This window comes from Sciurus vulgaris (genome assembly GCF_902686455.1).
Source record: "Sciurus vulgaris genome assembly, chromosome: 12".
NCBI lineage: Eukaryota > Metazoa > Chordata > Mammalia > Rodentia > Sciuridae > Sciurus > Sciurus vulgaris.
In genome coordinates this window covers 87081501-87097837 of record NC_136473.1, presented here as the reverse complement: position 1 = coordinate 87097837, position 16337 = coordinate 87081501, and the positions used below count along the sequence as shown (strand labels likewise).

The 16337-nt window shown below is 34.4% G+C and overlaps 1 protein-coding gene across 7 annotated transcripts in view; it reads right to left on the bottom strand.

Annotated features, from left to right (window-relative positions):
* Positions 1-16337, bottom strand: part of KCNT2 (potassium sodium-activated channel subfamily T member 2) — a 371051-nt gene that overhangs the window by 21299 nt on the left and 333415 nt on the right. For 6 of the 7 annotated variants that reach the window (XM_079107989.1, XM_079107987.1, XM_079107988.1 and 3 more), the window contains one exon: positions 7504-7804. In XM_079107989.1, the coding sequence (XP_078964115.1) occupies positions 7504-7804 (301 nt within the window). The remainder of the gene's footprint in view (positions 1-7503; positions 7805-16337) is intronic. The other variant, XM_079107991.1, reaches the window with a different exon arrangement.

Here is a 16337-nt window from a genome sequence, read left to right as displayed (position 1 = left end):
TTGAACATGTTTCCATGTTTGTTGATTGCTTGTAGATCTTCTTCTGTGAACTGTCCGTTCATATCCTTAGCCCATTTGTCAATTGGGTTATTTGCATTCTTGGTGTAGTTTTTTGAGTTCTTTATAGATTCTGGAGATTAGTGCTCTATCTGAAGTATGATTGGCAAAGATTTTCTCCCACTCTGTAGGCTCTTTCTTCGCATTGCTGATAGTTTCCTTTGCTGAGAAAAAGCTTTTTAGTTTGAATCTCTCCCAGTTGTTGAATCTTGCTTTTATTTCGTGTGCTATGGGAGTCCTGTTGAGGAAGTCTGGTCCTAAGCTGACATGTTGAAGATCTGGACCCAATTTTTCTTCTATAAGATGCAGGGTCTCTGGTCTGATTCCGAGGTCCTTAATCTATTTTGAGTTTAGTTTTGTGCAGGGTGAGAGATACGGGTTTAGTTTCATTCTGTTGAATATGGATATCCAATTCTCCCAGCACCATTTGTTGAAGAGGCTATCTTTTCTCCATTGCATATTTTTGGCCCCTTTGTCTAGTATGAGAAAATTGTATTTATTTGGGTTTGTGTCCGTGTCCTCTATTCTGTACCATTGATCTACCTGTCCATTTTGGTACCAATACCATGCCGTTTTTGTTACTATTGCTTTGTAGTAGAGTTGAAGATCTGGTATTGCGATACCCCCTGCTTCACTCTTCCTGCTGAGGACTGCTTTAGCTACTCTTGGTTTCTTATTCTTCCACATGAATTTCATGATTGCTTGCTCTATTTCTGTAAGGGACGTCATTGGAATTTTAATTGGAATTGCATTGAATCTGTAAAGCACTTTTGGTAGTATGGCCATTTTGACAATATTAATTCTGCCTATCCAAGAACATGGGAGATCTTTCCATCTTCTAAGGTTTTCTTTAATTTCTTTCTTTAGTGTTCTGTAGTTCTCATTGTAGAGGTCTTTCACCTCTTTTGTGAGATTGATTCCCAAGTATTTTTTTTTTTTTTTTTTGAGGCTATTGTGAGTGGGGTAGTTTTCCTAATTATTCTTTCCAAAGATTCATCACTTATGTATAAAAATGTATTAGATTTATGTGCATTGATCTTATATCCTGCTACTTTACTGAATTCACTTATGAGTTCTAAAAGCTTTCTGGTGGAATTTCCTGGTTCCTCTAGTATATAATCATATCATCAGCAAATAGGGATAGTTTGAGTTCTTCTTTTCCTATGGTATCCCTTTAATTTCTTTGGTTTGTGTAATTGCTCTGGCTAGAGTTTCAAGGACCATATTGAATAGAAGTGGTGAAAGAGGGCATCCCTGCCTTGTTCCAGTTTTTAGGGGGAATGCTTTCAGTTTTTCGCCATTTAGAATGATGTTAGCCATGGGCCTAGCATAGATGGCCTTTACAATGTTAAGGAATGTTCTCACTATCCCTATTTTTTTTAGTGTTTTGAGCATGAAGGGGTGCTGCATTTTATCAAATGCTTTTTCTGCATCTATTGAAATAATCATGTGATTCTTGACTTTAAGTCTATTGATATGGTGAATTACATTTATTGATTTCCTGATGTTGAACCAACCTTGCATCCCTGGGAAGAAACCCACTTGATCATGGTGCACTATCTTTTTAATATGTTTTTGTATGTGATTTGCTAAAATTTTGTTGAGAATTTTTGCTACGATATTCATTAAGGATATTGGTCTGAAATTTTCTTTCCTTGATGTGTCTCTGTTTGGTTTAGGTATCAGGGTAATATTGGCTTCACAGAATGAGTTTGGGAGGGTTCCCTCGTCTTCTATTTCATGGAATACATTGAGAAGTATTGGAATGAGCTCTTCTTTAAAGGTTTTGTAGAACTCTGCTGAGAACCCATCTGGTCCCGGACTTTTCTTTGTTGGTAGGCTTTTGATGACTTCTTCTATTTCATTACTTGAAATTGGTCTATTTAAATTGTGTTTGTCCTCCTCATTCAGTTTAGGCAATTCATATGTCTCTAGAAACCTGTTGATGTCTTCGAAATCTTCTATTTTGTTGGAGTGTAGATTTTCAAAATAGCTTATAATTATGTTTTGTATTTCAATCGTGTCTGTTGTGATATTTCCTTGTTCATTCCAAATTTTGGTGATTTGGGTTTTCTCTCCCCTTCTCTGTTAGTGTGGCTAAAGGCTTATCAATTTTGTTCATTTTTTCGAAGAACCAACTATTTATTTTGTCAATTTTTTGTATTGTTTCTTTTGTTTCAATTTTGTTGATTTCAGCTCTGAGTTTAACTATTTCCTGTCTTCTACTACTTTTGGTGTTGGTCTGTTCTTTTTCTAGGGCTTTGAGCTGTAGTGTTAGGTCGTTTATTTGTTGGGTTTTACCTCTTTTATTGAATGTGCTCCATGAAATAAATTTTCCTCTAAGTACTGCTTTCATAGTGTCCCTGAGATTTTGATATGATGTTTCTTTGTTCTCATTTACCTCTAAGAATTTTTAAATTTCCTTCCTAATATCTTCTGTTATCCATTCATCATATAATAGTATATTGTTTAATCTCCAGGTGTTGGAGTAGTTTGTTTTTTACTCTTTCATTTATTTCTAATTTCAATCCGTTATGATCTGATAGAATACAAGGTAGTGTCTCTATCTTCTTGTATTTGCTAACATTAGCTTTGTGGCATAATATATGGTCTATTTTAGAGAAGGATCTATGTGCTGCTGAGAAGAAAGTGTATTTGCTCTTGGTTGGATGGTATATTCTATAAATGTCTGTTAAGTCTAAATTATTGATTGTGTTATTGAGATCTATGGTTTATAAGTTCAATTTTTGTTTGGAAGATCTGTCCAGTGGTGAGAGAGGCATGTTAAATAATAATACCTAGTATTATTCTGTTATGGTCTATTTGGTTTCTGAAATTGAGAAGGATTTGTTTGACATACATGGATGAGCCACTCTTTGGGGCATAGATGTTTATGATTATTATGTCTTGCTGATTTATGCTTCCCTTAAGCAGTATGAAATATCCTTCTTTATCCCTTCTGACTAACTTTGGCTTGAAGTCCACATTATCTGAAATGAGGATGGATATCCCAGCTTTTATGCTGAGTCCATGTGCATGGTATATTTTTCCCCATCCTTTCACCTTTAGTCGATGGGTATCTCTTTCTATGAGGTGAGTCTCTTGCAGGCAACATATTGTTGGATTTGTTGGATCTTTCTTTTTAATCCAATCTGCCAGTCTATGTCTTTTGATTGATGAGTTCAGGCCATTAACATTCAGGGTTATTATTGAGATATGGTTTGTATTCCCGGTCATTTGGTTCCTTTTTAAATTTTATTTATTTATTTATTTTTGACACCACTTGGTTCCTCCTTTATTTAACAATTCCTTTAGGATAATTCCTCCCTTTGCTGATTTGCTTCTTTGTTTTTCATCTCTTCCTCATGGAATATTTTGCTGAGAATGTTCTGTAATGCTGGCTTTCTTTTTGTAAATTCTTTTAGCTTTTGTTTATCATGGAAGGATTTTTATTTCATCGTCAAATTTGAAGGTAAGTTTTGCTGGGTATAAGATTCTTGGTTGGCATTCATTTTCTTTCAGGGCTTGAAAAATATTGTTCCAGGTCCTTCTAGCTTTTAGGATCTGGATTGAAAAATCTGCTGATATCCATATTGGTTTCCCCCTTTGGTTTGTTTCTCTAAGCCTTCCTCAATCCCAATAATTCTTAAATTTGGCCTTTTCATGATATCCCCTAGTTCTTGGAGATTCTGTTCATGATTTCTTACCGTCTTCTCTGTTTGGTCCACTTTGTTTTCAAGGTTAAATATTTTGTCTTCAATATCTGAGATTCTGTCTTCCAGGTGTTCTATCCTACTGGATATGCTTTCTATGGAGTTCTTAATTTGGTTTATTGTTTCCTTCGTTTCAAGGATTTTAGTTTGGTTTTTTTCCAATATCTCTAACTCTTTATTGAAATGATCTTTTGCTTCCTCTATTTGCTCTTTTAACTGTCGACTGGTGCGATCATTCAATGCCTGCATTTGCTCTTTCATCTCATCATTCAGTGCCTGCATTTGCTCTTTCATCTCGTTTGCTTCCCTGATCATTTTAATTATGTACATTCTGAACTCTCGTTCTGTCATTTCTTCTGCCATGTTGTCATTAGATTTTATTGATGTTATATCTAGATTTGTTTGGGGCATTTTCTTCCCTTGTTTTCTCATATTGTTTAGGTATCAATGGACCACTGTGATATTGCAGATTTCCTCTATTGACTTACAATGTCCCTGAAGATTTCTAGTATATTCCCCCTTAGTCTTCAGTAGCTCTGAGTCCAAGTGACCTGGTGCACACTTCCTCCTCTTGGCAGCCGCCCAGAGCTCTGTTGTGGCTGCTCAGAGACCAAGCGACCTGCCACGCTCTTCCCCCTCCTCCAGGCAGCCCTCCCATTGTTTAGGAGTGATCACTCTGAGTCCAAGCGACCCGCCGCACGCCTCCTCCTCCGGGCAGCTGCCCGGAGCTCTGGTGCGGCCGCTCAGAGACCAAGCGACCCACCACGCTCCTCCTCCGGCAGTCCCCCAGTGTTCAGGACCGGTCGCTCTGAGTCCAAAACAACTCACCACGCGCCTACTCCTCTGGGCAGCCACCCGTAGCCCTGGTGCAGTCACTCTGAGTCCAAGCGACCCGCCACCCTCCTCCTCCTCCTCCGGGCAGCCCCTCGGTGTTCAGGAGTGGTCGCTCTGACTCCACACTGCTCGCCGCACAGCTCCTCCTCTGGGCAGCCACCTGTAGCCCTGATGCAGTCACTCCAAGTCCAAGTGACCCGCCGTGCTCCTCCTCCTTCTCCAGGCAGCCCCCCGGTGCTCCAGTGCGGTCGCTCTGAGTCCAAACAGCTCACGTGCAGCTCCTCCTCTAGGCAGCCACCTGTTGCTCCGGTGGGTTGCTCTGAGTGCAAGCGCTGTGCTGAGTGGCCTCCTCTACGATGCTCCCAGTTTTCCGAGTTCAGTGCTCCAGCAGGGGGAGGGGTGTCTCGTTGGGCAACTCTACTTCACAAAGTTTCCTGCGTTCCAGGACTACCACCCCATCCAGGATGCCTCCCCAACAGGAGAGACTCGCCCGATGGCTTTGAGTTGGTCCCAAGTCTCTCAATATCTCCTGTGCTTGAATCGTGAGTCCTGGAGCAACATGAAATGCAGCCACCCTCTAGTCCGCCATCTTGAAATGCTGATTCCTTCCTTTTCCTCTCCTTAATATCCTATAGTCATTGACTCAAAGTAATATATTTAATTGTCTCAAGTAGCCAGGACTAGTTAAAAAAAAATCATGTTATCATTTGAAGTTAAATCAAAGCCACCAAAGGTGCAAAACATTTATTTTTTAGAGGTGGGCCCAAAACTCTTTCTTTTGTGTGTAAAGTTCAGTAATTAAACAAACATGCAGCCTATCTATTGTATTGGTGAATGCCATATCCGAGCTAAGCACTTTGTTAATCATTATCACATTTGTCTCTTAAAACAAATCTACAATAAAGATATTATTATTTTTGTTTCAGATAAGAAAATGTGTTCTGAGAAGAAAGAAATTCAACTAGTCTACTGGTCTCATACTAGAATATAGGCTTTATAAATGCAGAAGCCTTGTCAGAATAGACATTATTCTATTTAAATATATTAAATAGAATAATATTAATATAGAGTAATATTAATAGAGTAGTATTAAATATATTACTTTGAGTCAATGACTATAGCGCTCAGACCATTTAGGGATACTGAGATGGCAGTCCAATAATCTATCAAATGGATAAATTATTGTGAATTAGGAATAAATTGAGATATCCAGAAACCTGTGATGTGTCAGATTCCAAAGACCACTTCCCTAACAACTATACAATTACAGGTGTTCACTACGTGACAGTAGAATGGATTGATGAATCTATGAATAGATGGAAGGATGGAGTGGAGAGAGTAAGGAACAAAGAAAAACGTGGACATAATCTCTTCTTCCATGCTATAAGAATTATTGAGCATAAAATTAACAAATTATAATAAAAATAAACCAGAGAGAATAACAAAATCCAAGGTGCCTGTTGGAAGTTCCATTAGAAGAAGCATCATATTTACTGTAATGATTCTCCCATGTGTTCAGTTCATGCATTTTTATGTCTCTAAGAATCAACCTGTTTCTGCCACACTGCTTACAGGACCAGCATGAGGTAATAATGTTCTCAAAATACAACTGGAACTTGGACAAGCAATCATTTGCTAGAATTTCTGAAAAAAGTAGCTTAATAATAACTAACACATAAATATAGGACTTTAATCCTATGAAATTTAATCATACTTAATATCATCACATTGGCAAATAGTTATTAAGTGAATATCAAAAACAAGGTCCATTTTGTTCTTTTCATTTACTTCTTCATGTAAGACATTAAATGTGGTTATATTAAAATTATTGATCACAGATAAACATGTACTACATTTAAGTAAGTGAAATATGATTATGAATTTCAACTGAATATAAAATCCCAACTCCAAAACATTTCAACTGTATGTCCTTGAGTCAGATTTTCAACTTCTTCAAGGGTAAAATGAGGCAACAATCTATTCAGATATAGACGGTAAAGAAATTCACATGGCTCAGTACATTTTTTTTTCTTGTTCAAGGAAACAATGGTTGGTTTTCCTAAACTCTAATTCAATGATTAAATTTTCTCCCTTTGAACCTCTTCTCAACTTGACGTTTTGATAAATGATACACTATCTTACATTCTATTTTACCCAAGATATATGTAAACTGAAAGTCTTGTTTATCATTGGATTTTCCTATGAGTTGTCCAAATTTTTTTCAAAATAAAATTTCACACAGTAATAAATGGTATATTTAAAGTTATCACTATCACTGCATTATTTATTTAAGCTTTCTATGTGGTCTATTTGATAACCACAGATCAATTTAGAAACCCAACAATTATTAAGACCAACTGTAGCATATGAAACAAAAAAGCACTATTTAAGCTTAAAAACTAAATCTTTTGAATACTTTTTGTTTCTGTATCACAAGATTCTAAACACAATTTATAGGAACGGTATGGTTCATCTATGACTGCTACAGTCACCTGCCTATTCATTTTATCTCAGAATTTAGGAGAAAATGTGTGTGATGTGTGTTTGTGTTTGTGTATGAGGGGGACTTTGGAGCCAGGAAGAACTAGATATAAATCTGTGCTATTAACTAGCAAATTATTAAGTTACTTTATGTTTTCACCTCTAAAATGGAAACAGACTCAGAATTTTTGTAAAAATTACAATCAAGTTAATGTAATGGGTTCAGAATAAAAATTGAAAGAATTAAAAATGTTAGCATTAGTATAATTTTTCAGTAGGAAATTAGGTATGTGTCACTAGTCTGGATGGACTGAACCGCAAAACAAAATGCAATTATTTACTAAATCAGAATCAACTTGATAACTATTAATGGCAAGAAATCACAAGTCCATATAGATGGTAGTTTTAAAGAGCATACCATATCCCACTGTGGAAAGACCCAAGTGTTTCATTCTATTTTTCACAAGTTCAGCCAGCTCTTGTCTTTCTGACCTCCTGTAGAGGTTCAGTCGCTGCTGGGTTATTTTTTCAGCTGTTTTACCAGAGTGCTTGGGACCTTTTCTGCTCAGTCTTCGGGCCCACTGCATGCTCTTTCTCCGCAGCAAGGGGTGGTCTGACTGGTCGCTGGAGGTGGAGTTGCGGTGGTTGCTGCGATGATGACCTTGGTCTTTGGAGTCTTTGGTGTCTTCCCAATCTTCCACACTGATAGATATCTGAGACTTTAAAGAAATGAATATTGATAATTAGACATTTTAGGAATGGGCATAGCCTGACATTGGAATAAGATTCATTTGCTAGTTGACACAGTTATGAATTTGTTCATGAGACTTTCCACAGAAAGAGCAAAATCGTAACCATTGATTCTGTCACTAAAAATATTACATGAAGTATATTTTCTTGAACTTAGTTATGAACCACATAAAATATCTACATCTTCCAATAGAAGTTTTTGTGAAAGGATTTATTTTTCTGCAGATGTGTTTTTTGGTTATAAATGACAGCTGGTATACAGTTGCTTGAAACACATGAACAAAAAAACCCTAGTTATTTTATAACTTCATTCGACTATAGTCCATATAGGAGAATTTTCTAAATCTTAGTATTTCACATGTTATTTAAATGACTTACAAAAGTTGTGTTATTTTTGGAATCATTAATATTATAAAGGTTTTTAAATTATTGCTCTTTCTAAAGGTGAGACTAGACTAAACTTTATAAAATCTGAATTTTTTAAACTCTCTCATATGTCCTGGAAGAAGACAAAAAATGCATTTTTAAACTCATGCTTCATTATTCACCACAGAAGATGCTTTTCTGATTAAAATATTAAAACATTTCAGAAAACATTCTAAGTAAAACTGTGTTGTAAATAGTAATGCTTCACAAATGCCTTGTAGAATCACAACTAAAGCTTAAACCAGTTTATTCTCTACAGGAGGGGAAAACAATGAACAAACTCACAAAGTCTATTCTGACTTACTCTTTTACTACCAAATCTGATTTTTACTGTAAGAATCTCTCCTTCACAAGTAAAATTTTACTCTTTCAACACCATATCTGGTAGTCATATGAAATGCAACACCCATCAAACCAGAAAGACTGACTTCCTAAAAGCAAGCACATGCAAATGAACAGTTTCCTAAATTCTGCTCTACCTAAGAGCTGCTTTTATGAATCTGCTGTGTGTTCTCTTCTACAGATGGACACTTGTACTTCAGGTATAACATGCATTTATTGCTGATTTTCAAAGTAATAGAGTTTAAATTACCAATTTAAGTAAGGTAAGGAAGCAGATCCAATAAAACCCTTTAAATGAGATATAAATTATGGAGGCTCAATCAACGCCTTACAACTCTCTCCATAACAAGCTAGGAAATTTTTTACCTTACAATAAAATTCAAACAAAAATACAAATATTCATTCATATTTCTGTTATAAAACAGTGCTGCATTAGTGACATCAAAATAATTTATTTGACTTTCCTATATTCATGGTGTTATGTGGTTAAAAATTTTAGAAATCATATTTTATGTAGCAAAACCTAAGCAGATGCATTTAAAAATTTAATACCATGGTCTTGCAACAAAGAATATCTTTATAACTCTTAACTTATCCTAATATCACCTACTTGATAATAAAATGAAAATCCTCTTCTGTGGAAGTAGAAGACAAACTCTTGAGTAATATCTATCATTAATAAAGAATATCAATCTTTGCTCAGCAATTTATATGTAGTGGTAGCAGATATGAAAATATATCAGTTCACTCATATTTAACACTTGATTGCAAAGTTATGTCATATCTCTGTAGTCATAACTCTATGAGTAAGTTTGATTTCCTACAATGTAGAAAACTAGTAATTTCTCCAGACCAAATACTAAAAATGTTAAGTTCATATAATGTCACTTATAATTCAAGTCATGGAATCATAAGCTGATAAGTATTTTACAGGGGAGGGTGAAAATATGTTTCACTTTCAAGCAGGCATTGAATTGAAATGATTTGTCTTTGTAAGTGCTTTTCCTTGGTCATGGGTATCAGGCATGCTATAAAGTATACATGTAAAGTATGGACTCAAGTTTGTGTACACATTGGTTAAACAATATTAAATGTAGTTTCACCATCATTTTGAAATCTCCAAAGAAGGGAATACCATGATTTACATGGTAAAAATCATTAAGAATTGCAGGTACATTTTTTAATAAACTCATAAAATAAGTAGTATCTCTTTGTAAATTTCACCTTAAGTAGAGAACAAAGGAATGAGAAGAGTTTGGGGATTAATTTTAAGTAATCAAAACTAAAAACACTTAAGATTTTTCCTCATATATTTAGAATTTGAATTCCCTTCTTTCATCCTTCCAACATCACATAATGAAAAATAAACTCAATTTTTGTAGGCTAAGATACAAATCTGAGTGTTACTTGAGATGTTTCCTAGATCTCTTTATACAACAGAAATTCATTAAATGAATAGTAAGACTCATCTTCTATCCTACAGAAGTCTTGTGAAAATTCATATATTAATATATAAAGAAAACAGGTCAATTCCAATTTTTACATAAAATAATATGTACAAATAAAAATTATAATCTATAATTTCAATAACTTTAATAAACATTAGTTATTATATTACATGGGCACTGAATGTGTGTGTGTGTGCACATGTGTGTTTTAAAAAGAGGTCTGTTTATACATTTAGTTATCTAATGTAACTTCATTGTCTGCTTGTATCTGTACTCTGTTTTGAACATGGCATTGTGATCTAGTTGAAATAATGTAGTAGGGTGATTTTCCATTAGGACCTTTTCCTGACTAAGAACCAGAATGAGAGAATAGTTAAAAGCAGGGCTTCTAACCTCAGATAAACTTGGGTTTAAATACCAGCTCTATCACTTAAAAGCTTTGTATTCTTAGTTATGTAATGCAAACTCTAAGATTATTCCCATTTTTCCCATCTTAAAAAATGGCAATTATATTATTACTTTGTCCACCAATTATTTTTGAGGATATAAAAGAGATAATGCATTAAAAGTGTACAAGATAATGCCTGACGGAGAAAATGCTCAATAAATATTAGTTATGAGGTTTTATGAAAGAATAGTAAAATGTGTGAAAGAATTATGAGGGTCACATAACAGTGTAAAATGGATATTAAAAGGAGAGAATGACTCATATTTTTGGTACAGTTTTCTTTGTTGCTGACTATATTTCACAAGAATTCAGAGTGCTATAATCAAATTCTTAGCTTAGTGAATCTGAAGAAGAGAAAGCGTATCTAAAGTGAAATTGGATGCTTATTACACTGCACTGTTTCTGTGAATTATTCTCACAGTTTCTGTGAATAATTAGAGAACATGGTTTAACTTTTTTGTATTTTTGTTGTTAGAAGCCCAATATAATTATTAATGTGAAAAATCAGAAATTAATATCAATGAAAAAATACATTTGCATATGTTCTACAGAATGTGTCTAAGAATATATACTCTTTTTTTCATAATGCTCTTCTGGAAATTTTCTTACTAATTTAAATCTTTAACTTTTTTTGACTCATAATATGCTTTCATTTTATCTGACATAGTATTCTACACTTCAAACCCCAGAAGTATAGGGTTCAGGTGTCTTGAGGGCTCTTAGTGTAGCATTAGCTTTAAAATAGTGTGAGGCATCTCTGTTCCTCTCAACTTCTGGTTGTTCAACGTGCTCTTAACTTGAGGGTCTGGCATAATGCAAGTCCTTGTGAAGTCAGCTTCTACTTGTTTCCTTGACTTATACATAAAACATTAACTTTTTAAAGGCATACAATTTTCTAAGTAATTGCTAAACAATGTGATTGAATAAAGTTAAAAATATCTCTTTGCAGGAATAAGAACTAAAACTTTAAATAAGAAAATATTTCTTATGCCTAAAATAGCTTGGTTACTTTATAGTTTTTAGAAAGGGTCAAAGTGTCAGAAACACAAATGTAATCTATCTAGCAATTTTCTATGTATTACACACATATCAAAATGACTGGACTCAACATCCTCTCAAATTTTTATTGAGTAGTTATTCGTGTCATAGGTTATTGAGCAATCCATGGAACAAAGTGGTATTTTAAAATAAGTCAATTCACCTAGTAGTCTGAAAGTGACTCTTTGCAATCTGGATTCATGACTCCCTTAAGAACAGTTTTATAGGTTTCATGATACTTTAAAAAAATAGTGCTATCTGATTTATGATTGAAGGCATTTGGAATTGCTGCTGAAGAAAATAACATCACTCAAGATGTGTCAACATTACATTTTATAAAAGAACCCCTATCTAATGTTTTCCATTAAACAAAGGTTAAATTATAGGAATAGTTGACAGACCATCTACATTGAAATCCATATGCAACATGGTTAGTAATTCTGGATCCACTGGATTTTTTTTAATTTAAAAATTTCTACAGAAATATGTTTTATCTATTTTTAAAAGCTCCATTTGATATGTTCAGATAATGTCTGATGAAAACCAAGACAGAGAATAGCTTTGCATTTACATATATTTTCAACATATTTTCAGAATTAGAGAAATAATTAGAAAATAAGTAATCTTACAGTCTGAAAAAAATACTGCATTTGGAATTAAATAACCAGGCTGTCATTTCAACCACATTAGGTGAATGTTTTATGTCCTTGAGAACATCAACTGAGATTCTTATAAAATAGTAACATTAATACTTATGTTGATTTTCCTAAAAAAATTGAAGACAAATCATGAAAGTTTTGTTGTAAAACTCTAAATTCTAAAGTGTAATTGTCATTAAAAAATTTCAAGCTCAAATAATAGCTTTTTAAAAAGCTAATAACTTGGTGGAATCATGAATATTATCTTAATCTTGACCTCATTTCTGTATCTAAAAGGCATACTTTCTCTGTGGCCTCTTAGGTATTTTTCAGTTCCATCTATAATTCTATAAATATAAGGTTTATTTATATTAGGTACAATCTCTATTAACTTCCCATTTCAATTTCATAACTTTGAAAGTTAAGGCATTAATTCAAACTCAATTTAAACCTAGGGTACTTAAATCTTATAATATCAGAGAGGCCTATAACCCTGAGGGTACTAATTTGAGAAGCTCTGGGAGAAGAGGCTTAAAAATATGAGCACAGCAGAGAGAGGTTTCAATGTACACAAAGCAACAGGTAGTAACAGCTGCGACAATCAAAACAGATTCAAAAGACAAAACAAAAAATGAAAACCCACTACTAGATATAAACTATAATGCACTAATAAAAACAACAACAAAAATAAAACTGCCCAAAATTAAGGTCATTTATTCCACTTCGAAATTCTTAATTTCCTAATAGAATTAATAACACAAAAAGATAAGAGGGAGCTGAATGCTTTGTGCCTCTACAATGTAGGTTCTGAATTAACTTCATCGCCTCCATCAGAAGGCAAATCTTCAGAGCCTTAAATTGGGGTTAAAATTGATGTTTTGGAGACACTACTAAATTCAAAGAAAGTTCCTTAAATTTGGAGAAATTAAGGAACTGAAATTAAGGTAATTTGTACATTCTTGGGAGGTGGAAGAGAGTGCTTTTTAAATATAAAGTAAAAGATCAGTAGATAAATCTCACTTTGACCATCAGGACGATTGCCTTGTGTGAATTTCTCATGGTTCTAAAATACTCCATAGTAGGCATAGGGTTCTGATGCAATGAATAATAAATTAAATTAAGTTAACTCTTTGGTACTGAGAACCACTTTGACTAAATAAGACCTTCTGGCTATCCAATATAAAATTTAAGGCCTTCAAAGATGACTTCTAAATGCACTCAGTAGTCCACTATGCTTCAGGTCATGAAAGCAGCACCCTGAAAGATTAGCATGGTCGCCAAGCTCTGCTTGCTAAAATGAAAATGGACCTTCAGGAAAGGGCCAAACTCCTTCTACAGGAGGGATGCCTTGTCAGATGCTACAGTGATGAACAGCTCATTCCTATTCCAGATCCTTTGTACACTTAGGGAGTCTCTTGGAATCAACTTAGTATTACTATTAAATGTGATGAAACTTGCTGGAAAATCGCATAAAAGACAGGACTAACAGATCAGCAAAAATGGGTCAAACTTTCAGGGAATATCTTGGCACCAGATGGTTTAGATAATAATCGGCTTCATTTACACATTTTTATAGACTTCTGGGCTGTTGTCTGTGGTCTGGCTCTTTGGCCTAGCCAATGAAAGCAAACAGGTTGCCTACTGTGAGGTCAAGATCTCTACAAATCTGCCTCATAGATATATAAAATCAAAATCAAGGTTACATATCTTTGCACACATTAAAGCCACAATACACAGCTTTTAAAAACACTCTTTATAACCTTCATAATTCCTGATGTCCCATATTTATGCTGACCAAGATACATATAACTTCTCTCTAATAGACAACACGGGGCAATTAGACAAAGAATTCAAAAGAACTTCTATCTCCATGACAACCACAGGTTACAAGTCCCAGGTTACTTTAAACAAGTTTAAATTCTGAACAAAGCAAAGCACATTTAAGTCATTTGACATCCGAGGTGAACTGTAACAAATTCTGAATCTATTTTTAATGTTTTACTGATGACAGCTTTCAAACCTCTACAAACCCTTCTGCCCACATCCAGATGAGTTGAGCATATAGTCTAGACACTCGTTCCTTTCATGACAGTGGGCAGTTTATATTCCCTGTGCATAGCAATCTTTACCCCATTCCTAGTCCCTAATTACAAGAGAAGCAAAGATAGTTCATGCTCTCTGTCCCCCAAACCATTTATGGGTCTGCTTGGGAGCCCACCTTGTCCTCAAAGTCTCATCAGCCCTCATCAGACCTTCTTTTCACATGAATGACATCATCAGACCAAATTTGGGGTGGGGGCACCCATTCAGCCTCTGTGGGATGTTCAAAACATTTCTCCAGTGAACGACACCCATTCCATATACTCAAATACTAGTTCTAGGTGGTAGAGCAGATAAACTGTGCTCTAAATGCCTCTCCCCATTATCAAACTATAATCTATGAAGAAAAACAAGGCATACGCCCATAAACATTAACATATATAGTTAAGGACAAAAATTATTGACAGGGGCAGTATAAATAAAATTGTGTAAGATGGGGTTTATGCAAAGTGAAAAGGATGCTTTCATATTGAGAATACCTGTGACTGAGTTCAGTAAATATATATTAAGCTCTAGTCTAAGGTATACTGGATACAATAATAAGAAAACAGGGTTTAAGTAAGCACTGTGTTCATCTTCTCTGAAGGTATAGTATTGCTTTTCCCTCTAAAAATAGCAAGTCAAAAAGTAATATCACTATTCAAACTATTATTACTATACCTTTTCAAATACTTTTTTGGCACCTCAAGATATTTTTTCACCCACATAATAATAATTTGATATGAATGTAGTGTCCTGAGTTGTGCCAGAGATCAAAATTAAAGTTTGAAGAAAATTAAGACCAATTTCATCATATTTAACTTTTGTTTTTATGCAGAAACTAAAAAGTTTGCGCATACCAAATGATTCATTTTATGTCTAGTAATAACCATATGCAGGGACATTTTTTTTTCTATACAGAATGTCCTTTGAGAGTACCTATTGAGGTTTGTATGTATCATAAATATATGTGTGTAAATTATTCTTACACACTTGAATAGTTTTAGTATGCAAAACTATCTATAAAAAAATCAACAAATATGAGTATGAACAGATAAAATATATAGATTCAACATCCTGACAAAGACAATCACATTCTTCTTACATTGTCAAAACCATGGTTTCGTTTTCAGCTCTGTCACCTTCCTAGTACAGATTTCACTTGCCATTTTCTGGAACAACAGGAACATGTAGCCTACAACAATAGTTTCCACATGTATGAACGTCTGTGTACACATGAATTTATAGACATGCTGTAGGGGAGCTATCACTCTATCACTTTAAGTACATTATGTTCCAGAAGAAAGGACCTAAACATAAGGTTCTGAAACACTAGTACAAAAATTGTAATATAGTGTAAAACACCTCCCCTTCCATGCCCCAAATATTTTGTCTCTCTCTCTCTCACACACACCCACACAACTTCTTTATCCTTTTCAGCATTTGAGAACCAGTGGATAAATCAGACTATGGAAAGACAATTTCTATTATATTTAATGCCTTAATTGAAGAGTAGACACAGGAAGAACTGGTGAATACAAATATTTATATTCTTTGTAATAACCAATCTAAAATAGCATTATTGATTCAAACATATCAGTTACAGATCACCATTCACTTCTGAAGACCTAGGTGACTTAGATAACCTTTATAATTTTCAAATCAATTCCCATTTCTTCAACTCCAGCAGCCATTTGAAAAGGAGCTGTAAGGGCTTAATTTGTTTCTGTGTCAGTGCAAAGTGGAAGAATGATCTCTCTCCAGTTTAAGATGTTATGTGTACAAAAGTCATGACTATGTAGTTCAATTAAATCAAGTAGATGGGATGCTTTTGAATAGCATCTTGTTAATCAGTGTGCCACTGAGATCCTTACTAAGTTAAAAAAAAGTAAATAATGAAAGTAAGAAATGCTCTCCTGGCACTGGGAAAGAACAAGATTAAGAATCACAAGAGCAAGAAAATATTAGAAAAAAAGAGTATTAAAGAGGTTAGAAAAAAAAAAGGTTAGAAAAAGATTAAAAAATAAAAGTTTTATAAAAGATAAAGTAAACCAGGTAGAGTGGCGCATGCCTGTAGTTCCAG